Source organism: Aulonocara sp. 'chitande type north' Nkhata Bay, linkage group LG14 (genome assembly GCF_057382095.1).
Source record: "Aulonocara sp. 'chitande type north' Nkhata Bay isolate Kocher_YH1m ecotype deep benthic linkage group LG14, A_spYH_male_GT1.1, whole genome shotgun sequence".
Taxonomy (NCBI): domain Eukaryota; kingdom Metazoa; phylum Chordata; class Actinopteri; order Cichliformes; family Cichlidae; genus Aulonocara; species Aulonocara sp. 'chitande type north' Nkhata Bay.
This window is the reverse complement of record NC_141357.1, coordinates 8,889,239-8,916,828: the sequence shown is the minus strand read 5'-3', so window position 1 is coordinate 8,916,828 and position 27,590 is coordinate 8,889,239. Positions and strand designations below refer to the sequence as shown.

The 27,590-nt window shown below is 42.6% G+C and overlaps 2 protein-coding genes across 2 annotated transcripts; one reads left to right on the top strand and one right to left on the bottom strand.

The window, feature by feature from the left end:
- Positions 1-764: 764 nt before the first annotated feature.
- her13 (hairy-related 13) lies at positions 765-3,030 on the top strand. Its single transcript, XM_086260819.1, has 4 exons — positions 765-1,146; positions 1,417-1,503; positions 1,614-1,695; positions 2,285-3,030. The coding sequence occupies exons 1-4, from the start codon at positions 1,057-1,059 to the stop codon at positions 2,752-2,754; spliced, it is 729 nt and encodes a 242-aa protein (XP_086116945.1). The 5' UTR covers positions 765-1,056; the 3' UTR covers positions 2,755-3,030.
- Positions 3,031-6,937: 3,907 nt separating this feature from the next.
- LOC147314032 (period circadian protein homolog 2-like) lies at positions 6,938-26,778 on the bottom strand. Its single transcript, XM_086260817.1, has 22 exons — positions 26,620-26,778; positions 22,254-22,804; positions 19,929-20,021; positions 19,567-19,721; positions 19,315-19,436; positions 17,199-17,400; positions 16,320-16,371; positions 15,558-15,700; positions 14,720-14,798; positions 14,512-14,618; positions 14,267-14,420; positions 14,063-14,171; positions 13,707-13,986; positions 13,410-13,566; positions 13,151-13,287; positions 12,868-13,074; positions 12,527-12,772; positions 11,192-12,222; positions 10,826-11,045; positions 10,498-10,729; positions 10,234-10,384; positions 6,938-9,883 (listed from the first exon to the last, which is right to left on the bottom strand). Exons 2-22 carry the CDS (start codon positions 22,694-22,696, stop codon positions 9,728-9,730), a joined length of 4,476 nt encoding a protein of 1,491 aa, XP_086116943.1. The 5' UTR covers positions 22,697-22,804; positions 26,620-26,778; the 3' UTR covers positions 6,938-9,727.
- Positions 26,779-27,590: the final 812 nt, after the last annotated feature.

Sequence of the window (27,590 nt, the reverse complement as noted above, 5' to 3'; positions counted from 1 at the left end):
CAGCTTTTGACTTATTCACAGTTGTGCAAATGTGTATATTGCAGTGTGTTTGAACACACATAAAAAAGAGAGAGAAAAAAAAGTCGTCCACGTTGCACAGCAGCCAATGTGAGAATGCAGTTGCGCACAAATCAGAAGTCACAACAACAACGGGGAGAACAAACGAGGCGCAGGCCAACACCTGTCGCTTTCTTTGGAGAAGGGCCCTTAATTCCCCGAACTGATTTAGTTTTGGCCGAGGGGCCGCCAGCAGCAGCAGCTGCCAACTGAAGGCATCGCGTTACATCCGCCAAACAGACGGGTAAATCTGCTGAGGCTCGGACACAGAAGCCAGCAAAGAGGAAAAGAGGTCGGGCAGAAAAGAGACGGGGGCAGGGTTTAAATGCCTCGATGTGGTGTAGGTGCAGCGTCGTGCTGCAATCATTTTGGTTGGGCTGGTTTGAATAAGTAACTGACTGGTTTATATTTGACAGCCTGAAGAATTTCATTTTTGTCTTGAGTTAAACATATATTTGAGGCTTCTTCTAACATATGAACAGTCAAACAAAAACGAAAATAAAAACAAACAGCACTATTCTAACACTGTACTCTGTGTCTCTGTGCTGATTCGTTTTGTGCAGATGAATTATAAGTGCGAGCAGTTCACTGAAACTAACTGAAAGGGGGACAAAAAACGAACGTTCGTTCCCCTAACCCAAAAAATTGTCTGATTAAAGCCAGTCCAGCTCCTCGGGGCGCAGACCTGGGCTGACCGCAGACAAAGGGGGAGAGCGCTCATTGGCTCCGACCGTGTGCGCTCTGTTGTTCCCCAGCGAGAGCAGCACAGCCCCTATTCACATGTTAATAAGCCCCTATAAATACTAACAACAGCCACTCAGCGCCAGCAGCACGTCTGACTAGGATTACACAATAAACAGAGGGCGCCTCGCCTCGCCTACGAGTTTGTCGATTTTTTTTCTGCCTCTAACCGGTTCCGTTTGCCAGCTGCCCCTCGAGGACCACTCAGGAGGTACGAGCAGCGGTGGGAGAAGCCACAGTAACGGCGATCCAACCAACATGGCCCCCTCGGCTCGGCCAAACGGCCTCGGACTTGATGTGAAAGATGAAGATGAGTCCTACTGCGGGATACAGAAAGCGGATAGAAAGGTGGGGGACCGGTGGAGGCACTGTCCAGAGACACTTGGCAGTGACGCACTTGTCACGCCGCTTTAACGCTGCGTGTGCACAGTTATGAGGCAGGGATGGTTAGTTTGAGAGGAACCCCTCAATGATTCAAAGTTAGTTACATGCTTTAGTGAGAGAAGAATGACGCTGGGTTGCCTTTGCGCACCAACCGCGGACAGGTGGACGCTTATGACTTTGAATGGTGCTTCTTTCCTCATGTCACTGAAGTGTTTTCTTTCTGTGCTCCCGCAGACTAGGAAACCTCTGGTGGAGAAGAAGAGGCGAGCTCGCATCAACGAGAGTTTGCAGGAGCTGCGGACTTTGCTGGCAGACACAGACGTGAGTACGGAGCGCACACAGCTCCTGCACTGGAGTTTCACTTTTGCTCTGCGCCACAATGAAGGCGTAAACTGTGGCCTTGGTGGTGCTCATCTGGTTTCTTTCCTCAGTTTCATTCCAAGATGGAGAACGCAGAGGTGCTGGAGCTGACCGTGAAAAAGGTGGAGGACATACTGAAGAACCGGAAACAAGGTGTGCCCAAATTTATCCAGCCCGTGTAACTATAAAAGAGTAAAGATCTGTTTTGTTGAGCGCTCAGAGTGCCAAATAATAAAACGCTTGAGTATTGCATTATCGATAGAATTACTCTCATTATTATTGCAAGACAGGGGTACATTTTCACCCTGCTCTAATAAAAGAGCATGTGAAGAGTCAGGAAATGCTTGATTTAAAAATATAAACAGTGATGAGCAAACAAGAGCTCAGTGGGGTCTTTTAAATTACAATTTCCGTGTGTTTTATACCATTAACTCTCATCTAAATATCTTATACAGTATTTTACAAGAAAAAAAACACTTTTTCCGCAGAATGGTCACCATCGGAGGTTTGTATCAACATGCTTATATGTAGAGCTAGAGCAATTTGCAATTATCTTATAAGAGGAAGTGATATTTTATCACATAAAAGGCTGAAAAGTAACATTTTTAGCTGTTAAGTAATTGTAGTGTAGTGAAGGAGAAACATTTAGCTGTCACGTGTCTGCAGTCAATAAAGTAGGAGTTCTTCAGTCTTGTATTATCAATGCTTTGGATGCTGAGCAGTCGTGTCTCTCCTCTCACAGAGGCAGAGACACTAAACCGAGAAGCCAACGAGCGGTTTGCAGCTGGTTACATCCAGTGCATGCACGAGGTCCACATGTTTGTGTCCAGCTGTCCTGGGATAGATGCGACGGTGGCGGCTGAGCTCCTCAACCATCTCCTGGAGTGCATGCCCCTGAATGAGGACCACCTGCAGGACATGCTGACGGATCTAATCACGGACACTTCTGAGGGCAGCAGCAGCAGCACTTGGCATGGAGGCAGCGAGGCACTCTGCGCTTCTCTCACTTCTCCTGGTGAACGGAGTTTCTCCTGCGGGTCATCTTCTGCCCTCTCCCCAGCCCCTTCCTCCATGTCCAGTGAAGACTTGTGCTCTGACCTGGATGAGACTGACAGTGATCACAACCAGAGCTCTACAGAGGGCATGGAGAACAGGGAGCCTCCCAGTATGCCCACCATGACCTACCCCTGGTCTATGTGGAGACCTTGGTAGAGTAGTGGTGGGAGTTTGGATGGAATACAGTTGGGATGTGTTGAAAGGGGGATTATGGGCTTTCATTTTTATGGTGTGACACAGCACGTCCCACTGAAAGAGAAAATTCCACCCTACAATACAAGAGGATTTTGTGGCTGTACCAGTTTTGGCCTCCTATAAGACCGGTTAAGAAGGCTGACTACATGCATGGATTTTTTTTCTTAGGCCTCCTGAACTCATGGCACTGATGTCCAATAATTAAAGTCTGTTCTCTTGAGACCAATTTAGGCACCAACAAAACTCTGCAGTGATTCTGAATACCGGCGTGCAGATGGATTTTCTTCACAGTCACTACTGAATACAAGTTTACAGAGATTTCCCCCAATTCTGGGAAATGTTTGGAATCAGAAAATGTAAGAGAACATTTCATCAGAAGTCCTTCCTGGAGTACTTTGGACATTTATATATATTTCAAATTAAAAGTGGATTCTCCTTTATGCCATCAGAGGGATCTGCTACACTCTGCTACGCTTTCAGCTGGAGGCTCAGAAAAATAGCCCTCCTGTTCTTTTCAGTAGTAACACCCTGGCTTTGAGTCCTCTTGTGACTTGTCTTTACACCTGGAGAAACAAAAAGCAATCCCTCTCAACACCCAACAAAGCACAGAAAAGGCAACAGTGCAGGACTCTCCCTCTTGTTTGGTCTATACTTCAGTGTAAATAGGATTTGTACAAGGAGAAAAGCTCTTTCTAGAAACTGAGAAGTCGGGCGATGCCCCAATTAATATAAATATTTCTATTGCATTTCAGAGGTTCCTTTAGTTTATCGGACCAGTAGTTCCTTTAAGAATGACCATTTTATGTTGTAAAGCTGTTTAGAAATGTCTTGCGAATAAAATGTCTGAATTTTTCTAAATAAAATAACGTAACTGAAAACTTCTTTGTCTGACGTGACTCCAGCTTTGGAATAGAAGAGAGAAACTGGGTCAACGTGTTTGTGTCTGAAAATACTGATAAAGCAAACCGTTTCTGAAAACAACAGCAACCCAAACACTTGAATAAGTAGCCCAGTGCATTCAAAAGGAAAAGTATGTCCTTCACTTAAACTTTCATTGATTCATACAGTGCGTGCATGCGCGCGCGTAAAGCAGTCGCACCTCTCCGAAAGTGTCTTCGCTCTCACCTCTGTCACAATGACCGTGTTAACAAATGCGTGTTAGATCCTGTCTGGACCAGTCACCCAGACGCACCGTCGGAGGTCCTCACAAAGGGGCAACTCCCCTCATCCCTCCTATAATCGCATGCAGTAAGAGTCGGGTGTTGTGCCAGAAAGTGATTTCCGGTATTTGCCAAAAAAAAAAAAAAAAAGATTTCCCCCATTTAAACAGCTATAAATGACTTGCTGGCGCATAATCTGTCAAACATATCTGTCATCACACCAACAACAAGTCATTCTGAGCCACAATCAGCTGAAATCCATTTTTGGCAAAGTGATGTTTATATATCCTTTATTTATACTGCTAAAAAGTCTCGTTGACATTAAAATGCCTTTTTTTAACGAGTGATCTGGCCGAAAGGGCAGCGGAAATTATAAACAAATATAACACAAGACTTCTATAAAGATATTTTCGACTGGAATGATTATAGTGTAGGTATACTTACGCAGAGCCATAAAGATACTTGCACCTGTTTCTACTCGTAAAAGTAAATAACATGTCATATTTCACAACCATTAGGTTACAGCTAATAACCTAGGTGGGGGAACCGCACGTTGAGCACGTTGTTCACTGTCTGATGATCCTGGATTACTGGAGGAGGAGGCAGGCCAATTATCAACCCCCGGTGGAGTATGGGGGCTTGGAGGCTCTGGGTGTGAGCGTCGGAGGAAACATATGCGAAGAGGAGCTGATCAAAGCTTTGAGCCACTGTTTGACAGCGGAGCGTCAAAGTATGTGGAGGTTTGGGGGGGGGGGGGGGGGGGGGTACTAAAATGGTCCAAGTGCATGCTGAGATTCTTCACCAGGGCACAGCACACACACATATACACTTGCAGGGATATCTGTGTGAGGACATCTTTTGACATAGTGCACTCCTTTCCCCAGTCGTTGCAAATGCCATAGTCTAACCCTAAAGCCTCCTAACTCTGAAAGAGGAGGTGTGGAACAGGAAAATGATCTAACAATGTTATGATCTAAAGGTTGAAATGAAACAAATGAATCACACTAGAATCAAACTCAGACAACTACACTTGTGCTAGTTTCACTCCCCTTTGTCTGGTATTTCTGTTCCTCTCAGTATTATTTTGTGTGAACTAACAGATTCAACGAAAACATGATGAGGGAGGTCAAATTATTTTTAAAATAAGGAAAATTTGGAGCAGGCCGTTTCATCAGCTAGCTAGCACAAAAATGGCTCAAAACCTGGGATGTTATGATAAATCCAGTGCCTGTCTAATGTAGGACTGTTAGCCAGTCATATCTGGTTTCAGACAGTTAAGTCCATAAATGTATGCTTCTTACCCAAACACACCTTTAAGATGTTATCAAAGGTATTTAGACACATTCAATTACACCCACACACCCATTCTGTCTACCACAGGACTCCACAGAAATCCCCAAAGCTTTCATTTAACCAAAACGTACCTGATGCAAACTCACAGCATCATAGGAAATGTATATTTTTAGTCAGATATTTCCAGTAATGAGATCAGTGTACATACAATTAACAACCGTGAATCAAAAGCTGAGTCTTAAGACTTTGTCCTTGGGCAAGATACTAACCCTAGGTTTCTCTCCAATGCATCCATCAGAGTATGAATGTGTGTGAATATTGGAAGCACTTGTACAGGGAAAAAAAGAAAGAAAAAGTTCTTGCATGAACAGGTGTGAGTGGGTGTAAGAGGAAAGTTGCATAAAGCACCTTTGAGTGCTGAATTACAGTAGGAAAAAAAAGAACCAGTCCATGTACCATTCAGATATTACACATCGTGAATGTGTGGTCGGATTTTATGCTGACAGGCCGACAACATTGAGGGGAGGGAAGGCGATCAGTCATGAGGAAGACTTATCTGACCAAATACATCAGCTGTGGGTTTGCGACTACGCTTGTGAATTCTGAGGTTAAAGGTCAGTGCAGTGCAACAGTTGGTGTGAGAGAGGTTCAACAGCAGAAGAGAGCATATGGTGCTGAAACAGATCCCCAGGGGACCCTGAAAAACACCCTCAGGACTCTCAACTGTTTTTGACTGTTCGAGAGAACAATCGCCTCTTATGAGCCGGCGGGGGGGGGATGCCTCTGTGTCCCATGTAAGACACAAATTTATCACATTATGCATTTGCTTTTTAAAATAAATGTCAAAATGTCGTTGCAGCCCTTATGCTGCTACGATCAAACCTAATTATTCAGATTTCCAGCTCCAATAGAGGATTGTTACAGACCCCCTCCCTTCCCTCCAAATTCACCTGCTTGTCTGAAATGATGCATTTCAGCTTCTCTCCATTTAAGCCAGTTTCCTTGGCTGCCCTTTGCAAGTTAAAGGTTTGAACAGCAAGTGGTTGGAGCTCTGAAGCTGAGATGAACGTATTAGGGTATCCACTCTCCCTGACATCATACAGAGCCAGGAGTAGGAAAAAAGAACCTTTGTGTTAAGAGCAGTCTAAACTCTTAAGTCTCAGCTTTTGATTTACAGCCATTACTCGTACATACACTGACCTCATTACTGAACATTTTGGACATGCTTAATATGAGCATCCACCACTGTAACAGCATGTTTATGACAGGAAATAAGGAAACATAGGTCCCCTTCAAATTAATGAACTTTTACAGGCTCAAGATATTTTTGAATAATCGTAGTGTGTCATGATATACACACACATTTATCCAACCTCTGGAGCATTGGAGCCTGTTTCAGCTGTCAGCGTGGCAACACAACGCAAAGATAAGTTTTAACTTCCCTCTACTTAAAAAAAAAAAAAAAAAAAAAAAAGATTTTGAGTCATTCAACATTTTGCAATGTTGAATGACTGAATTTTGATGCACGTTCGTTTCAAGTGTTAGCAGAAACATTAAAAAGGAGTCAAGCAATATTTTTTTCTAGAATTTAAATGTGATTTGTGTGAATGCCAAACATGAAAAGCCATTTAACTGGACTCCATACGCCCTCTTTAGTGTTTAGCTTCATGTATAATAAAACAACACACAAATCAGAGTGGTTCTATTTTTGCAGCTTTATTACACAATCCCACTTTCCAAAAATGTTCGAACACTGCATAAAACAAAATAAAAGCAAAAGCTACACATTTAAACTCTCTCTTATACATATGTATAAAGACAACATATTTAATGTTAAAACGGACACATTTCAGAAAAGAAAATGCAGCATTTTGAATTTGTCTCTAGGATTTGCAGGTCCATGCTTTAAGTTTTCATTTAAAATTTTATGCCACATCCCAACATTTTTGGAAATGGGGCTGTTCAACATTGTCAAACAAGACATCTCACCTCAAAATTTAAAAAAAGCACAGAAATGTGCCAGATTCTTATACCACAGACTCACAGTGGTAATGAGACAGGCTTATATAACCATACACGACATCACGTGCCGATACTGTGTGTACACATTTACAGGTCAAGGAACGTCCAACAGATCACCAGTGCAGTGTTTAAAATCAGTCTCTCTCTTTATGGAGACTTATGAAACAAAGTCAGTTTTAAACATGACTTGAGACATATCCGGTCTTTTATACACAGGTGAGCGTTGCAGGCTCCATGGAGATACTTTGCACAGAAAAAGAGATTAATGACAGAGAAAGATGCAGTTACTAAAGGTGGTGAGAGGCGCCGTACTCTCCTCAGGAGGAGTCCATAAACCTTTGCCAGTCCGAGGCAAAGAGTCTCCGTACGAGCCCTCAGTCACTGGAATCACTCAAAGTATCTCACCACTCTGTCCATTGCTCTTTGCCCACAGGTGCATACACATTCCACATACGTTCTGCTTACAGTAACATGAACCCGGGATTTATAAGAGGTAGGGTTCGTCCCCAATGACAAACAAACAAAATAAAGACACACAAATAAGAGAAATAGAAAAACAGAATATTAAAAAAAAAAAAAAAAAAAAAAAAAAGGACTGCCAAGTTAATGAGAAACCAAAAACCATGAAAAAAAAAAAAACTAAGTTGGTGAGATGCTCTTGGTCCAGGTACACTTGCAAGCCCTGCCCAACAGTTTCTCTGCCTTAGCACCAGAGTGGTCTCTACTTCTTGTACGGTTTGTGTCAATTAAGCAGAGGCAGGGTGGACCCATTTACTTCATACTTCAGGAGCTGATGTTTCTCAGGCCAAAGTGTAAAAAACCCCACTTTCACCCAAAAAAAAAAGAGGAAAAAAATAGCAGGGAAATATCATCCCTCTTATTTGCTACACATGTAATACTGCTTTCCCACCTTCATGCAGACGTCAGTGCCAATGCTGAGCAATGACGTCAGCGCCGCGCATTTGCTCTGGCCAATAGGCTTTACAGTACTCCAGGATCTGTATTGCTGCACCTGCAGATACTCATGATTTAGTCCTTTCGACATGCATTATTTTTAAAAAAAAAAAGAAAAAAGAAAAAAAGATAAAAAAAAAAGAAAAAGAAAAATTAGGCATTGGGTTCTAATTTTTGATGCAAAAATAGATCCAGAAAAAAAGGAAAAAGGACTGCATTAAAAACAAAAAAATTCCCTAAAAATGTAGTTATTTGTTCTAAAAGTGAAATTATGTAGTGGAGCTGCACCACACTGACAGAAAAGATATTACTCATCTTTCTAGAAAATGTACGGCTGCAAGTTTCTCTTTAAAAAGAAACAAAAAAGAGAGTTGGAGTTTGAAGTTTCTACAAGTCCTCGCTCTTAGTGCATCGCTCCTCTGTCATTTGCTTCGTTTTACAAAAATACTTTGGCAGCTTCTTGATCTTTGATGATGCCCACTTTTTGTTATAGCACCTGAGCTGCTCTGTAAGGTCTGCAGAGGCCTGCAACACTTACAGACTGTGCTGTGAAAAAAGGAGAGGCTAGCTCTGCTGCTTAAGCGACTTTAAAATTCCTGTAGCGTTTCCAAGCTTTTAGAAATGCAATACATTAGTCTTTCAGATGAACAGATTCGGCTTAAAAATATTCTGGCCAGATCCTTTGCTAGATAATAAATAACACCCATAAACGGATAACTTTTATCATTAGGCATAAGATTGTCAGAGTTGAGGAAAGTTCCGGCCAGCCTCCGCATGTCACTCTGCTGGCTGTTGTCTGGTGCTAACACTGCTGCGCCTGCGTACTTTGAGTACTCAGGTCCAGGACGAGCAGTGACATAAAAACTCATTCAAAATACAAAAAGTGCCAATCCCCACCCACTGACCTTCATCATCCAATGAGAATCCCCATTATTCTACTATTCAGCTATTCCTAACAAGAAAATGACGTGGATCCCAGGCTGTGAAGTTTTTTGGGGTTTTTTTGTCGTTTTTCCGTTTTTGTTATTAAATGGGATCATGTGGGGAGTCAGGAATAAACAAACAAAATTGGGCAGGAGAAACTTCTAACAGCAAAGCCTGGCTGCTTCTGACAGCTTGACACTTAGAATAATAAAAAAAAACATTTCAAAATCTTACATATTTAAAAGTAGTAGCTCTCAGTCATTAGCTTTAGATTTATAATGTGCTCTGCCTTTAAAAAGAGAAATAAATAAAAAAATAGAGACAGGTCTTTTCAAAGAATGTGTGTGTGAGAGATGGAAAAAGTGACTTGCTGTGACAGCACTACTGCCCCCTGTTGGGGTGCATTAGGAACTGGACCACAGTAGCAGTCCTACACCCACACACAAGCAGTGTACACCCTCCTAACCATCACACTCACAACACAGAGTTCTGCTTGTAGTGTGCATGTATGTGTTCTTCAGGCACACAGCTGTTTGTCACATCCATAGTGTCTATTTATGCACATGCCCTCTGCTGGCTGTTTAGGAGCCTGATTCCATTTGAGGCTGAGGCTCCCCAGACTGGCTCTGGGTGTTCTGACTGTCTCTGCTCAGCTCCTCGCCCAGCTCGCTCATGTCCATGTCAGGCAGATCCTCTTCGATGGGTGCCGCTGCCGCATCCTCGCAGTACACACACTCCTGAACACAAACACATGCCATCGTTACCTTACAACATTTATAGATATACATTTAGCTCATTTGAATCCATTTTACAGTTATATTTTTAATTGTTTTGCTTCATTACATTTGTTTTGTCTCATTATTGGCTTGTCAGTTATCTGTAATGACTTTGAGCAGCACTAACTTGCATGAAAACTGCCATCTTCCCTATAAAGTTCATTTGCAGAAAGTAGTGTACAACTATTGTGTTTTTTGCAGAACACAAGTCACGTTATTTTCCATGGTATACTTTTTCAAATTATTTGCAATGGGAGTGCTGTGTGTGTGTTTTTTTTTAAACTATGCTTAAAACTGTGTCTGTCCCCCACCTTAACGTTGATGGCAGCAGGCAGGCCTCCCCTCCTCATCCAGGGGTGTTCCTCCACTAGCTCTCGTCGCTGGTCTGATGTGAAGTGAGGCTGGCTCTTCTGCATCTGCCTCAGCCTCTCCTTGTCTTCCCTCAAAACCCTTTGAATATCTCTGATGGTCAGAAAACAAATACATTTGTGTGAACGATATTTAATGGAGTTAAAAGGTTAATACTTCATACAGGTGGTGAAGCTTATAATATTTAATTCCACTTAGTGACTCACCTGGATGGCATTTGATATGTCATCATGACCTTGTCATCAACGTTGGCCATCAGCAGCCAGAGGGGCTCCTGTAGGACATACTTGATGAAATGCTCTCCCTCCCCTCGAGATGAGACTTTGTCCTGCGGCTTGCCGCCTTCAGACCCGCCCTCTCCCCTCATCTTGTTTTTAGACTTGGGGTCGTGCTCAATAGAGTCGACACTGCCAAAGTATTTGCTGGTGTTGCTGCTCCCTGTGGGGGAGACAAAGACAGAGTCACAAAAACCCCCCCAAAAAACTCTTAAATTTTGTGGAAACTCTTGTCAGACCTCAATGTTCAACTACTGACCTGTTCTGCTTCCAGAACCGCCGCTAGCTGAGGTACCACAGCCAATGCAGCCTGAGCCTAATCCCGAGCCCAGTCCAGAGCCTGACCCTGAGCCCATGGATCCAGACGTGGCTGATCCGGTACCAGAGTGAGAGTCTTCCTGTTCCTGCAGCAAGATGTCCAGCAGGTCGCAGGATGATGAGTTCCCGTCACTGTGAGCCCCGTCTCCTGGAGACTCCACCTAAGACACAAGGTGGTGCACACATCAGAGATAATTCCACACTCACTCTCCACTGGCACGCTGTGACACAGTTTGTGTTTAAGTGCTGGCACTTGTACAAGTTAGTAACTTTGTGTTAGTATTTGTAAATGTCCTGTGGCTCCTACCTGCTGTTGGCTATCAGGCTTGGAGGCGCCTCCGTTCTTATCCCCTGTTGTTCCCACTCCTACAGACGCTGTTGCCGCACTGCCGCCCTGTCCTCCAGCAGAGGCTACTGTAGTGTCCTGACGCTCCACTGAGCGCTGCCCCTCCTCCATGCTCAGCAGATTGAGCTGCAGGGGCGAGCTGCAGCGGGACTCAAACAGCGGCGGTGATGTGGCGGGCTCTCTCGCCCCAGAAGCAGGGGTGGAAGATCGTGACGCCGCACCCTCGCGAGGCTCTGCTGCAGGGGTTTTGGGAGGCTCGCTGGAGAGACTGTAGGGGAAAGGTTGAGGTGGAAAGGGGGCTTGAGCTACAAACTGGGCCTGCATTGGGAAAGACGGCTGGGCGGTGAACGGCTGCTGAGTAGCGAATGCGGACTGAGCAGCCTGGAAAGGCTGCTGGGGGGTGAAGGCAGTCTGCACAGGAAATGGCTGTTGGCTGGTGAAGGGGGGTTGCGTCTGTATCGTGTAGGCTGGCTGAGGGGGCTGAAAGGGCTGCTGGGTAGCGAATGCAGGCTGCGGCTGGGCCTGCTCAGGGAAAAATGGTGGTCTGGGAGCTGCTCCTATTTGTCCTATTTGGGGGAAGATGTAATTGGGTAGCACCAGAGCTACCACAGGTGTAACAATGGGTGCAGGAAACGGAGTGGCAGTGGGCGGGGCTTGGGTGCTCTGCCCTTCTCCAAATCCTGTAGAGAGAGAGCGGTCCGGTCGGGGAGCCTGAGCTGGAGCAGCAGGTGTTGGTGGGTAGAGCGGATATGCAGGGACCATGGTGGGGTAGGACACATTAAAAGCTGACTGCGATGCTTCTGATGGGGACCAAGAGGTCTGGTTGAGGCCCTGGAGAGGGGGGCGTGGTTTACGGTTTGACACAGCGCTGTCTGATGAATCGGGATGCTTCATCCGTGGCTTCTTGGACTTCCTGTTGCGGTTACCCTTCTTGGCAGTAGTTTCTGGCCTAACGGTGCCTTGTTTAGCAGTGCCTCGTGGTCCAGGTGATTCTGAAATGAGGACATAGACGCAGAGGTCAGAATGTCATTTTTGTTGAGCTGGAGAATAAAAAAAATGCATGTAGATGCGCACTAACTGGAGACCAGGAATATACTCCCCACATGAACTGGGAATTTGGTAAAATCATGAGATTAAAAAAGATAAGATTAAAAAAAAGATAGTCAATGTAAAGGTGAGCCTTATTTCCTCTTTGTAGAACTTTTATTGTGTTTGGTTGCCTCAGTTGTTAAGCTTCTAGCTAAAGTATATCTTCTCCCAACAAAGCAGAAAAGCTAAATTTGAAGCTCACAGTACCTTCAACACTGGGTGGACCTCTGTGCTTGTACAGGTATGTGGAACAGTCCCTCTGGAAGCTCCTGGAATTACGGAGCTCTCTGCATCGGTTGAGGAAGGCCTGCTCCTCTTTCTGGGTATGTGCTGCCAGCACCTGCTTGGTCAGGCCCAGCCTCTTGTAGGCCTCCTTTCCTTGGCTGGGTGGAGACACCATACTGACAGGCAGCGCAGGGGGTGCTGGGCTCTCTGCAACATCCTCAATTATCTCTGTACAAAGCAGTGCCATAAACATCAGTCAAATAAACTCATTAAAACACGGCTAATGACAGTCCTGCTATGTTTCTACGGACACAGAAACTCACCAGACTCTGGCTGAGGCTTCTTGTCCCCCACATGTACGATGGTGCTGCTATAGCTGCACTGAGAAGTGATGGACACCACACTCTCCGCCTTACTGGGCAGAGTGAGGGGTGCCAGGGGGCCTCCCACCACAGCAGCTGCCCCAGATGGAGGCTTCTTTAGTGCTTTCATGTTTGACAGGCCTGACTGAGAATCCAACATCAAGGGATCTAAATGAGAAAGATTCTGTTAGTGCTGAGCCAGTACCTTAGACTTTGTGTGCACAGATGCATGATTACTACATACCTGCATTTGTATCCTGAGGCACTTGCATGCCATCCTCTGAGCCTTTCTTGTCATCATCTGAGTTGGAGGAGGTGGTGTTTGAGGAGAACTGGTATTTTCTTTTCACTGTGATGGGTATATTACAACTCTCCAGATACCTAAGAAACAAGAAGGCGTTTTAAATGAGAGAGCTTTGATATTGTGCAAACAGAGCATGATCTCTCTGCCTTTGCACAGGGATTACTGTGCAGATGACTTCATGACCAAATCTATGCCTGACCTGATGACACTATCCAGGCAGCTAATCTGCTGGTAGGAGCACACAGTCTGGTCTTTGTAGGTGAAGCCCTCCATGCTGGCTGCAGTACTGTCTCTGGCCTGCAGAGGGGGCACTGAGTCTTTTGGACGCACAGTTGAATATCTTTGAGCTGCCAATGCTAAAGAGAAGAGGAGATAATATGAGAAACACACACGAGAAGACAGACAGGAGAACCAAAAGACACTCTGCGTGTGTTTCTGCTGTACTTAAATTAATAATCACTTTATTTTGAACTTAATAGTTGCCAACTGGACTCACTCTCATGGGTCTTCTTCTGCTCATGTTTGGGGAGAGAAGGTGACGGCGCGGGAGATGGGGAATGCAGACCGATCTGAGGGTCCTGATTCCTGAGCATGTGGACATCTTTACAGACCTCCTGGAAAGTCCTGGCGGGCTTGGTCTTGCCTGTGTCCTCTGCTGTGTTCCCTGCTGTAATGTTCCCATTGCTTTCACTGGATGAGCTGATGCTCACCAGCTGCTCATGGGATCCATTGCTGCCATGGCTACCATAACCACTGGAGCCCATATTGTGGACCGGCTGCAGAGAGAGTAGCTGTTAGAGGAGCTGTCAAATGCCTCTTGTGTGTGTAAAAGTGAACCGTGTGCGTGCATACTTGAAGCAGCAGCCGGTGAATCTGTTCACTGATTTCCTGGATGTCTGAATCTATGATCTTCCCTCCATGGAAAGCCGGTGCTGCGAAAACATCTTCGTTCACAGGACCCCTGAAACATGCAGGCATAGAGCTGTCACCTAATGTCCTCATAAATACAGATGTCCAAAAAACAACAAAAAACCCCACCACAGTGGGAATACTTACATGCGCACTTTGTGCCTGCCAATGACGAAGGACACCTTGCGGCTCCAGGGATTGACAAAGCTGGACCAGCTGGTGTCGATTGTGATGTACTCACCGTTTCTTGCACAGAAACGTATTGAAGAATGATCGAACGGCTGACCAGCGTACTGCAGAACTGTTGGTAACAGAAGGTAAAGTGTGAGCGGAAGAGCTCAGAGTATAAGAACGCAGTGAGACAGTCCAGGTATGCATGCAAATGTTCGTACTTTTGCGATGTATTGCCAGCATCAAGGGTCGGTCACTCGGGTGTAGGTTGAGCAGCACGGGGGTCCCTATCAGGTCCTGAGGGAGGTACCCCAATAAAGGCAAAGCCCTATTGGGAAAACAGTAATTACTTTAGTAGAAAACAGGCCAGCAGGATGACTTCACACAAGGCACCACTGTAAGGATCATAGAAGGATTCAGTCCACTCACCTCTCATCCACATCCTGGAACACACAGTTAGGGGTGTGTGTTGTAGTGAAGATACGCTTGTCAGGAGGTATTCTGGGAGCTAGGTGTGCGAAGGGAAGGGAAAAAATGTCAGTAAACAAAATGATTGTACAGTAATCCCCTGAAACAAAAGGATGATAGCATCTCTTGTTTCACATTAAAAGGATTAAACTCACACGAGCTGGTTTTGAACTTTCAAAACATGAGCAAGGGGATTGATCGGTAATAAACTGATCAATTGGATTTAAAAAAAACAAAAACAACTATGAAACAATGAATCTATTATTGAATCTTAAGCACTTTCTGAAGGCTGCTTTTGTTATTAAAGCAGACCTGGACCCTTGTCCAACTAATTAGTTTAATTAAAACCTTATTTAAAAAAATGTGACACATTAAAAAAAAAAAAAGTTAATCAGATTCAAATGGCCTTGCAGAAAAAATGTAACACTATTTCCTTGTTTTCCAGGTGATCAGTTTTTATAGTGGCGACAGTATTGGGTGGATGATAACTTGTTTATAGAGATTATCATAAGGCTCACCATCTGTTCAAGTACACACATGGATAAAAACAATAACTAATAGAAAAAACCCATAAGCATCTTTCTCTGGTACATTTCAGGCTGTCATCTCTGATTTGCATAGTCTAACTAGTATAAGTTTAACTAGTCTGTGCCATCTATGGTTCAACTTCTAAACGTGTGAAACAAATGACTTTATTTTCCATCTGATACATGTCAGAAGTAACTGGTAAACAAAATAAAACTGCATTCATTATTGGGTGATACGCTTGAGTGCTTTATTAAAACAGTGCAGTTCTCACCTTCATATCCAGAGTGCACCCTCTCAGCCAGCAGGAGGCAGCAGAACTGCTCCTCAGCCAGCTCAGCGTCCTGGACCTTCATCAGGTACGGAGTCATCCGGAAAGGATAGTATTGGAGGTCTCCTTTACGGTCCTTGCCACCACTAGAATGCAAACACACAATGTCAAGACCCTTTCATAATAATGAATATTGGGTTTTTTTGCCTTTCAAAATAAAATATTTAAAAAAAAAAGAAAGAAAAACGAGCTAAAAGCATTAAGAGATCCTTTTACCAGTTTATCTACTAATCATGTAGTGAAATTACTGTAATTATTTAGTTAACTGTGGTTTTAGTCCTAAGCTCATCATTTCTTTCATAAAAACAACATTTGTGGTAGAAAATACTGCATCTTGTAGAAAAATTAACTCAAACTTACAATGCTCAACCTAACCCTCTTCTGTCACACCAACAATCCTCTTTCTACATCCATGAACCTTTCTTTTGATCCTCCTGTTATCCATGTTCAGGCATATTCCTCCTCTATACATGTCCAAACCAGCTCAACCTATATTATATAAATATACAACTTTAAAGTTTAAATGAGCAATAGCAGGTACCCCATCTGGCCACTAGATGGAGATGAAGTTCAAAAGCTCAAAGCTGCTGACTTCCTTCCTCCCTCTCACTTTTCCCCTCTCCTACCCACCATCCCTCCTCTGACTCAGAGCTTGCTTGGACAGGAAACTGTGACTCAAAGCAGCTGCCGACTGCTGCCACTCACCTGATGCGGCAAAAGAAGGATTTCTCCTGCATGCACTCCGTGGGAGATGACTCTGAATAAAAAGAAGAGGGGAAAAAGGTCGGATGAATAATTGAATTAGCATGAGTAGTTCCCACTCAGCCATCTGTCAGTCATCAATATTCAAAATACTCTTCAGCAGACCTGAGATGTTTGCCTCTCATGTGTCATAGATAAGAATGCAAGAGATGCAATTATACTACAAAAGTTTTTTTTTTTTTTTAAAAAGTCATTTTTGAGACAATTTACAAAAAAAAAAAAAAATTATAGATGCTTATGAGTGGAAATGCTGGAATTCACTGGACTGATACCAGCTTCCAGTTGTTAAAGTGGGAGTGCAATCAACTATAGAACATAAGTCCCTTTGGAGAAAATTTTTGAAAGATAATGCACAAATTTGTAATCTCTGAAATGAGTTTTAGTAGAATCTATATGACCACTGGGCAGAAAATTATATTACAACCCACTAATTCACCAACTCTGTGATAAGAAGAACCTAAATGCAATACAACCTGAAGGTGTACACATCATCAGTTAACACAGACCTGACTGCCAAACATGCCACATTTGTTAGCGTCATACATGTATTAATGTGTGATTGAGAATGCTAATGAAATATGTGCTATGCATGTATGAACATGAGTATGTGGAGGAAATACTTCCATGTGCAGGTGGTGCATGTGTTTCATATTGGTTTGCTGCGTGACCCTATTTTGGAAATTTTACCATCCGTGTCTACAGTGCCCCTTACCATACTGTACGACCAATTATGTCAAGGAGGCTAAAATTTATCTAATTTATATTTATACATATACACGTGTGAGCTTTTGTGGAGCTCAAACCTGCATTCGTCATCCTTACCTGCTCCTGTGCACATGCTCCATGAGGGCAGGCGGTATGGTGTGGTGAAGCTGTAGAACACGCTGACATCCTGAGGAGTCAAGAACTCCACAAACTTGGCGTTGTCGAACACTTCCCGCTTGCAGTTCAAGATGGATGCTGCCTGGTCAGAGATGTAAACAATCTTCCCCGTGATGAGAGACACTGCTACAGCGAATATATCCTAAAGGCAAAAACAAAAAGATATTAATCATTTAGGATTACCAAATTAGGTACTTCTAGCCCTCTCAGAAGATTTAAAAACACATCTTCAAACTGACTACTACTCAGATGACAGATCGGCTGCTCCTTATCATCCCCCACTTTATTCTTTATCTTACGTCTGTTATTTTTTCCACATCAACTTCAAGAATAAATAAACAATAAAGCTTGTTCTTTTTCTTTTTTATAATGGTCATCACCCCTGTGGAGAAAACTCTGCCTTTTCTGGCTTCCCTCTTGAATGCTATAATTAGGTTTCTTGAGACAGACTTTCTCCTGCTTTTGTTGCCTTAACAGTGCAGGGAAATGGGGGTGGTGGTGGTGGTATCCAAATAAAACTGTAAGATTGTAGGTAGTGAGCCTAGAGTCTTAGGCTCACTACCTGCAAGCCCATGGATGCGTCTGATTTACTAACATACATACATGCACTGACACACACTTTACACGAATAAAAGTGTTGGGCCACAACTCTTAATCTGTAAATTCAGGTGTTTTCAGTCTCATGGCTACGAGTGTATATAATCAAGCATCTAGTTATGCAGTTATGCAACTAGATCTACCTAAATTTGAGTCTGGCTGAGTGTTACTGGACTAGGATGCCACTGTTGTAACAAGTCAGCTTGTTAAATGTCTTCCCTCTAAGATCTTCCATGATCAGCTGTAAGTGGTATTATTGCAATGGGCGAGTCACAGCATATCAACCACAAAGCAGCAGACCACATAAAGTTAGAGAGCTGTATTGACTGTAAGTGCTGAGGTGCATAGTGCAAAAGTAAAAGTCGTCAATAATGTGCTGATTCCGTAACTGCAGACTTCCAAAACTGATATGGTATTAACATCAGCACACAAACTGTGTACCAAGAGCTTCATGGCACAACCTTTTATGGCTGAGCAGCTGTATGCAAACTTTACATCAACAAGCACAAACTCAACCGCTGGACGGAGCGGCGTCGAAAGTGAGCGATAAATTGCACCTCTCTTTAGTGAAAGAACTTTGACTGCACAGAGCCCTGACCTGAACCCCATCTAACATCTATGGGAAGAACTAGAAATTGGAAGTTGTATCCAATATTGCTATCTAACCTCACAAAGGCACTTCTGGATGAATGGGAAACAAATTCCCACACACGCACATGCGCACGCGCACACACACACACACACCAGCTGACTGGCCATATCTCACTTGCCAACTTCATTGCTACCAAATCTAAGTAGAAATGAAAGTTGGCTAACTTGCCAAGTTACTTCACCAGCTAATATGACTCATGATACAAACTTCTGAATAATGTTGAAAAAACACGGACGATACTTAACAGTAAATCATAAAATGTCTCAAAGAAAGAAAATAACTAACAGTTGTTTTCTATAGTAACAGCTAATAGCTAGCCAATTAGCTATATAGCATGTATCTGATATTGGTAGTTTGCTCATCTCCATAACTTTTATATCACTGTTATCATTAATAACAGTAGCTCAGGTGGCAGAGCAGGTCAGCCACTAGTCAGAAGGTCGGTGGTTCGATCCCAGGCTGCCTCCTGGCTGCATGCCAAATATCCTTGGGCAAGATACTAACCCCATGTTTGCCTACTGGTGGTGGTCAGAGGGCCCGGTGCCGCCAGTGTCCGGCAGCCTCGCCTCTGTCAGTGCGCCCCAGGGCAGCTGTGGCTACAATGTAGCTTGCCATTGCAAGTGTGTGAATGTGTGTGTGAATGGGTGAATGACTGAATGTAGTGTGAAGCGCTTTGGGGTCCTTAGGGACTAGAAAAGCGCTATACAAATGCAGGCCATTTACCATAACATTGGTTTTCACCATTCAGGCATAAGACTGGTTTAGCTGTTTATCCTTTAAGATGAGGTAAAGAGCGGTGGTACTTACGTTGTTTTTAAGGGTGTATTCCGAGGTGATGCTGTTGATTTCCTCAATGGTGTAAGATGTTACATCAAACCCTGGTGGCTGACTGTCGTTATTCATCAGCATCTGGTAGTACTCCTCATTGGCTGCAACCAAGACAATATGGATAAGTGAACACGTGAGATAAAAGTTTATTTTCAGTATGTAAGTAAGTATAACATCAGTCATACAACATGAACACACAGATAAAAACAATGCACACAAGGCAAGTCTTACCTTTCACCTGTTTGATACAGCGCAGTGCATACTTGAGAGTGTTGACAGTGCTCGACTTGCCCTTGCTCCTTTTTTCTGACGGCAAGTGCACCTTCAGCTCCTTGAGCGTCTTGAAGAGCTCCTTCTGTGTCTTAGCTTTGGCTGACTGTTCACTGCTGCAGGACCCAAATGAGACAGAGACATGTGTGTCAACATGACAAGATCTCACCATTGATGTCACACTCGGCTTTCCAGCAAAGGAAGCAGAACAGGAGGGGAACGTACTGACAAGGGGTTTTAGACCTTTCTGTTCACATTTCCAATTGTTGTTGCATTAAATACCAGTAGATTTGGGCTGGGCTTTTTTTCAGAAGTGTACTAACCTGCAGCCACTGGTTGATGGGTTGTCCTGCTCGGAGCTCACCAGACTGAAAGCATTGGAGCTGCTTGGCGGGGAGGGGCTATGAGAGTTTGAGCTGTAATCACAAGGACAATGTCATGTTATGAACAAAGGTGTGCAGGAAAACCAGAAAACGCATAACAAAAATGAAGAGCAAACATTTTAAGTGATTCAGGAATTTGATGCTATAGGCTGTTCTTAGAATTGCACCGTCATATGAGCTGCTCTTTTTTTTTTTTAAATATTGGAAGGACAAATAAAGAAAGTGAACAAGTGTTAAGTGTAATTAACCAATTATATTCACGTGCGCTTTTCAAGTCACATGAAAATTTATATTTAAAAAGAAAATTTCAAGTCCTTAATTAATTTAGTTACCTCTGAGGCAAATACTAAACCTTGAAAAGAAGACTACTATGATAATGTATAGTGGAAAAAAAGAAAGAAAAAAAAGGAGCATTCAAGAAACGCAAAGTGCAATGGAAAATTCTGTGGGCAGTTAAACAACCAGGTCAAGCCACCCACAAAAAGCTTTTTTTGAACAAGTTATAAACTGACTTTTGGCATAGACTTTTTACAAACATGCATTTTATTTCTCTTGGATGTTTGCCTCAAATTTAAATCGTGACACAAAGGTTCACAAAGTTTGTTCTTAAACGTGATAACGTCCTATTTTGAAACAGAGTATGAAGAGTATGACAAACGGATGTGGTTCTGTGGACACTGTACAGTCGATGCACAGACAGTATAAAAGATGGATGCAGCTACCGTGATGTCATCCACTGGTTTCTGATGTACCGTTTAGTCTCTTAAGTCTCGAGATTAGCACTTTCACCTTTGCAATCTTCTTTTCCCTTTTTAAATTTTAGATGACATGAAATTAGTCACTGAAGCAATAAACTTATTAAGAAGGACATTAACTCATTCACTGCCAGCCATTTTCAAATCAGGTAACTCCCCACTGCCAGGGTTTTTGAGCATTTTTACTCATTTTTGAAGAGCCACAGAAAACTGTGTGTTATGATCATATAAACGCTGAACCTACCAAAATGAAGAACAGACTCTCTTCTTTCATCCAAAAAAAAAAAAAAAAAGCTTTTTTCTACCATTTACCATTCTTTAGTAATCAGCTGTAGAAGAGGTGGGTTCCACCAAAAATGCCTGTTTTGACCAAAAAAAGGGAGAAAACGAGCTTTTTGTGAAAAATACATTTCAAGCAGAAAAGTGCCTTTGACACTAATATTTCTTGCTTTGTGACACCTCTAACATATAAAATAGTTTCTCACTTCTATAAAACAGAAATAACACTGAGAAAGGTTATGTTTTATCAAAACAATTTATTTACAAATATATGTAAAAATAAAATTCACTGACAAGCTGCCCGAGGTTGTATTCTAGCCCCTCCCATTGAAAAACGTAATTGACGTCTATAGACGTCAATGGCAGTGAATGAGTTAAGTTAGAAAGACATTTTCTCATATACTTCTAAGGAATAGGGCTTTTAAGCAAGCCCTATTATAAATCCCAAGTTCAATCTATCAGAGTCAGTGGAATGAAGGAAACACAGTATTAGGTGTGGAGTCTAATCAAGATGAGGCGTCACTGTTGCAAGTATAGCTGACATGTGTTTCCAGTATTTTCTCCCCCCTCGTGGATGTAAATGGAGATGGAGACAGCATCAGCATTGGATATGTAACAACAATCTTCACCAAGTGTGCCATTTTCTTCAAACAAGACTATTATTTAAAGGATTGCATCTCAGAATCCCATATGGTTAATCAAAAAAAGATGAGGCCACCAGAAAACTATAAGTGGGAACCGAATTGAAATCAAATTTAATGACATGTAATTATCAGGTCCAATAATATGAGTGTGAGCTGAGTATTTCACACCCTAATGAGTATGGGAAATAGTGAAATATCAATAAACTAGAAAGAGTCTCAATAATATTCACTTTTCCTGCAGTTTCTCTTCCAAAAAACAAAACAAAACAACAACAACAACAACAACAACAACAACAAACAAACAAACAAACAAAAAACCCCAAAACAAAACATTTTGATATGAACCTATATGTCATGATTAGGAATAAACACCAATTCCCAACTTGCTTTCCTCCAGCTTAAGCAGTCTACTGGACTATAGCAATGACTCAGCCCAGCAAAACTCAAATAGCCCTTCAATGACTTTAATGAACCTTACTTCCGTGACCTAGTTGGTCCGCTCCCCCACCGTGGTGGGAAAAAGAAAAAGAAAACAAAAAAAAAAAAACTTCATTTACCACGATTCAGTGGTTTCGATGAGTTCTCACCTCTTGTTGCTCCCCGAGGACTCCATGAGAGCGGAATCCTTGCCATTGCCGTTTGAGCTGCCCACCGACTCGTTGCCGTGGGACTCATTGCCATGTGACTCGTTGCCATGGGATTCTGTCCCGCTCCCGCTCGAACCACTGCCACCCATCTCCACATCCTCGTGCAAAGGTGGGCGCGGTCTCTTCCTGTCATCATGCGGGGACCCCGGGTGCTCGTGGCTGCTATCGCTCCCCTCGGAGGCCAATCCTAACTCTGGTTCGAGTTCGACCCCATCTTGCCCGCCACAACCCTCACTGTAGCTGGCCATGCGGTGAAGCTGGCTAATGGAGCTGCAGGGAGTGCCCTGCGCTTCCTCCACGTGCAAGCCTGCCCTTTCCCGGTTCCGTTCACACCCGTCCAGGGTTGAGTACAGGTACTGCTTTGGATCACTATCCTCAGACATGGGACAAGTTAGTGATGGAAGATTAAGTTACCTTCCACATGGCAATGCCACAAAGTTGATGGAACTGTAGCATAAATGGGGTTGTTGTCTCAGGAGTGGAAATGCAGTCTGAAATAAACAAACAAGACAAAAAACAAAACAAAAACAGGTGAAATTACTCATACCAACACTTTACAGCACAGTACACTTCTAATGATAGAAGATCAATAGCAGAAGGAACACAACTCTAATATTAGAAGCAATCAATGTGGATTAAATCAACCCATCTATCAAAGTACAGTAGCCATGACTTTGATCTGATCAACCTGTGTGGCCTCACATCTCCACATTTTCAAAAGTCAACCATAAATAAAAAGGGCACCACAGCACAGATAGAATGATCTTGCTGTTACACAAACACTAACACAGTCACACCAAAGGAGCTGCCATACAGCTTTCAAAAGGTTTGCACAGTAAATAGGCCAGTCGTTTGCCCTTTCCAGGTAGACATCAGTCCCAGCTTAATCTGGTTCAGTTTTTCAAATAAAAGGTGAGTCTCCAGAGATGAAACACAGGTCTGCTGACACAGTACAAACAAAAACCTCCGCTGCCTGCACATAATCAGGACCAACTTGGATGTGAGAAGCAGAAACAAAACAAAAGCATGAAAATTGGGTTTTATTGTTTAAATAGTCTCCTGTATGGATGGCTGCATCACAAATTACACAATGAAGCAGTAGGAGGAAAACCTGACAAGCAGTCTTTAAGAGAAACAGCCGTATCATTAATGTTAAAGATACAGCTCCCACACATACACATTAACTGTCCATATTAAAAATCAAAGATAGCCTTATGTAACACAGTACAGTGACCGTGGATGCACAGTCCTTTTAGCAATTACCTTTAAAAAAAAAAAAAAAAAACATATTATATTTCATAATTATTTAAGTGAATATATATGGCCTGTGTTCTCATTCAAGTCAGTGTTAGAACTGACCTGGTCATTGTGTGGCCCCTAGACCACATTAGGCCCTTTAATTGTCCCTGAGCAGCCCTCATGAGTTTAATGGGAAATTAGGACTTCCCAATGCTTCCCATTTTAGCCACCAATAGCACTTTATACTATATAATACTGAACAGAACTAAGTTCAGCTTATTGGTGTGACCCTCCAAAACAGTGGCCCTTTGAGAAAACTAATTGTCCACTTCTGTGTTAGAAGTTCAGCCATGCTGTAAATAAAGACCTTTTTTCACTTGCTTCTGGAAAGCCGCAATTAAATAAGAGCCTTTAGAAGATCTTGGGGAGTAAAAGCTGGTCTCCAAAAGACAAATACAAGATCCAGTTTTATCAGTTTTTATCCTCCTACAATTACCTCAGCAGTGGTTGGAGCTATTCGTGTCTTTCAAAGCTGAACAGGAAATACCGGCAACAGGTACTGAGGCCAAATCCAAACTATTTTACTGTTTTGCTGCTCTCCAGTGTCAGGTTGCAGCTATTTATGTAAGCGCGCACATTCAGCAGCCTGTCTATTCTTCTCTCTCTTTACATAAGCACTTTTACATAACTTCTCAAAGTTTTAAGAGTAGGTTCTTCATTTTTTTTTTTTAAACTAGAAATATATATAAAAACACAACCCAGCAGACTTTCCAAACCACCCACTCCACTTAGAAAATGACCCACTCTTGTTTAAAGGAGGCAGCAGCCAGGCGCTGTGAAGAGATGTTTTATTGGCTGCTGGAAATGACCAATCGGCAGAGAGCAAGGAGTTACAACTGGTTAGAATAATGTCACCCAAACAAAAGAGAGACCACAGCTTGTAATCATGGCAACAAAATATTTATTCCTATTACTATTATTTACATTCTCTTTAAGGAAATAAGACCAGCATTTCCTAGAATTGTGTCCTCTAGTTACTTTCTATACATGTCAGCACATATCTCATAAAATCACACGGGTAAATTTTGTTTACAATATACGAGCTAAAGTTAGTTTTATTGCTCAGATTATTTCATATAGGGAGCCTGAAGAGCTAATAATAAATGCATAAAAAGAGAAAAAACATTAGGTTAACAGACAAAAAACTAAGTAATTGAAGTATGTTTATGTAAATCATTCCCCACATGTGCTTATGTGGGAGCAGTCCACTATGGATAAACTGAAGCTTTACTAAACTGTAAATCACACACAAACACGACCATATGTTAAGCACTGATCCCTGAAACTCGTGCAAACTGTCATAACACCGGCTCCTCTGTGGACATAACACAGAACAAACCATACATGAAACTGCTGAAGAAAATCTGACTACTATCCTGTATTTTAAAGTGTGTTCAACTTCAATGAAAGACCATGCAGTGCAGACGTTGGCTTACCAGTGACCCCCCCTTCCTCCATCAACATAACAAGAAACACCAGCATCCAAGCACAAAAGTACAACTCCAACCACCAGAGAGTCTTCCCAAACTCTCTGCAACACTGCCGAACACGTCACTGAGCAGAATAATGACATAATGAAACTGAACTCCCTCTGCTTCCAGCTCAGCCCTCAACTAGAGGGCTTCTACAGCCAGCACACTAGCACAGATCTCAGGCATTATACAACCCTGCTCCAGTCACATGGATTTGGCCATAGCGCAGCACAAAGCTATGGTAGCCTTGTTTCATAAAACCCACATGGTTTGTCTTGTAAGTAGCTCCTCCTGAAGTGCACTTTTTTACTGGCATGCGAAACTGAAATCACATGAAGACCAATAAAGGCATACTGTTACATTTTTGAGAAAAATTAACTCATCTGACAATCCACACAAAGTTAAAACATGGCTTAACAAATATTAGTGGAAGACAACATCAATATAGATGTAGAAAGATGCTGCACATACGGTGGCAAAACCTATCATTTTTACTTAACCCCCTCCTGTTATGGCCCATCTCAATATGCAATAAAAATGGCATCAGACCGAGTGAGTTACATCACAGTGTAGGCCACCAACTTAAGATATTACTTATTAATGATGACTGCTGACATACAAGTTGTAAAAATTGTTAAAAGAAGACACCGGGGTGTGTGTGTGTGTGTGATTATTGTCACACACTTTTTTTCCTGTAGCTGCATGTTGCCATGGTATAATCACTGTTTTGGCCTTGTGGGAAACTGCTTTGTAACATGAAAGCCACACGTTTGGGGTGAAAAATAAAAGACAGCTCAAGTGACATTTTTAGGCTTCAAATAAATGCTTTTGAATAACATGCGCGGTTTCTACTTTTTTTTTTTTTTTTTTTTAAATCTGGCAAAAGTAGTAGTTTTAGGTAGAAATAATCTTAATCTGATTATTCTTCTTCCCCTGTCTGTCAATCCAAACATTTAACAAACACTTTTAAAAATCTTATATAAAGAAATTAAACCACTTCCTCGGGCCATAATTGTGCCAACAATTCAAAGCCATTTTGTAAAAGTGTTTCGAGTGCGAGCAGCTAAAAAGTAAACCTGACGAAGAGCCTTTTTATACGTCTAATATTACACTTCCGTGCATATGAAATTTCTCGTATTAGATAACGTTTATATTAAAGGAAAAAACATTAAAAATGACCCCCCTTCCCCCATCTGACTCCCATTGACCTGCTATTTAAAATCCACACACGTTGACCTGCAATCCAGTGCACGGTACACTGACACAGTTATGTAAAAGTAACCGAATCGTTAAAAAGCAGCCACGAATCCACGGCGAGATACCCGCAGAGGACATATTTCATAAAAGCTAACATTTATCTAGCTGTCTGACTGAACAGAAAAAATATAACCGGCATTTTTTGGTTTTAAAAGTACAAAAAGTAGAGCAACTCGGGGTTCACGCATGCGCAGACCGCATTTTTGTTATGCAACTTATTTTTTCGCTCGTCAATCTTTTTTGCTAAAATGAAAGGGCGCAAATGAAAGCTGACCAACCTGAGCAGTAGTTGGAAAAATCCTCTCTCCGGTGGTCTCCAACGAGATGTAAAATCAAAAGCGACACGTAAAAACTATCCAGTTATACCGTTCAGTATTCCTCAATGGGAGCAGAGCTTCAGACGGCTTGACACAGTAGTGAATGGATCCTCCCCGGTTCTCTCCCGCACAGGCCTATCAGCGAATCGCCGAGCCCAGCTCGCGACCTCAATTTAGACTCCTCCCTGTGCTTTTTCCGATTGGCTGGATGCAAGGGGTTTCCATGGAGAACGTGACGGAAATGCGATATCGGAAGCTTATTGGCCTAAAGTGCTGTCCGTCGTTTTATATAAACAAGGCTTTGACTGCACGTGGAATCTCATGTTGTGTGAGAGTGGGGCAGTTACGACTGCGTGAGCAGCAGAATCCACAACAACCTATCAAATGTTAAAATTACATAAATGAAAAAATGCAAGGAGGAAACGAACAGGAACTGATGATGACAGAGAGAAAAAAGTGTCACAGAAAATGACAGTCAGTCTAAAAGTTAGAAACTCATTTCGGGAAGGCAAGTGCGAGTTATTGCGTGATTGCTGTTGGAAGCCTTGAAATGTTTCACCTGTGTGACCTTTTCAACAGATGCGCAAGCATCGATAATGCAGTGAAAGTGTTTATCGAAGCAAAGGGACAGGTCTGTGGTGGGGAAACTTGACACATTCTTACTTGCGTCACATCTATTTCTACCCTTCAGTTGTGGCGAGGTTTTTTTTCCATTCAGAGACCACAGATAAACCATGCCCACATACATTTGTTAGTTAACGTACAGATGTGTATCATATGCCATGCAAACAAACCAAAGCAAACTACATTTTAAAAACGGCCTTTACGTCTTGATTGCGTCATTATGCTTTGAAATAAAAGGTTTGCAGTCTTTTGTTACATTTTTTTAATGGGCTGCTATGTGCCAAGCTTATTCATCACTGTTTTTCTGG

Bases quoted from the DNA above. Each gene is read 5' to 3' on its own strand.
- her13 (XM_086260819.1), top strand. From the start codon at position 1,057: ATGGCCCCCTCGGCTCGGCCAAACGGCCTCGGACTTGATGTGAAAGAT. The intron at 1,504-1,613 runs GTGAGTACGGAG...TTCTTTCCTCAG, and splicing joins CTTTGCTGGCAGACACAGAC to TTTCATTCCAAGATGGAGAA. The intron at 1,696-2,284 runs GTGTGCCCAAAT...CTCCTCTCACAG, and splicing joins ACTGAAGAACCGGAAACAAG to AGGCAGAGACACTAAACCGA.
- LOC147314032 (XM_086260817.1), bottom strand. From the start codon at position 22,696: ATGTCTGAGGATAGTGATCCAAAGCAGTACCTGTACTCAACCCTGGAC. The intron at 17,401-19,314 runs GTAAGTACCACC...TTTTGCCTTTAG, and splicing joins AATACACCCTTAAAAACAAC to GATATATTCGCTGTAGCAGT. The intron at 14,799-15,557 runs GTGAGAACTGCA...TCGCACACCTAG, and splicing joins GGTGCACTCTGGATATGAAG to CTCCCAGAATACCTCCTGAC.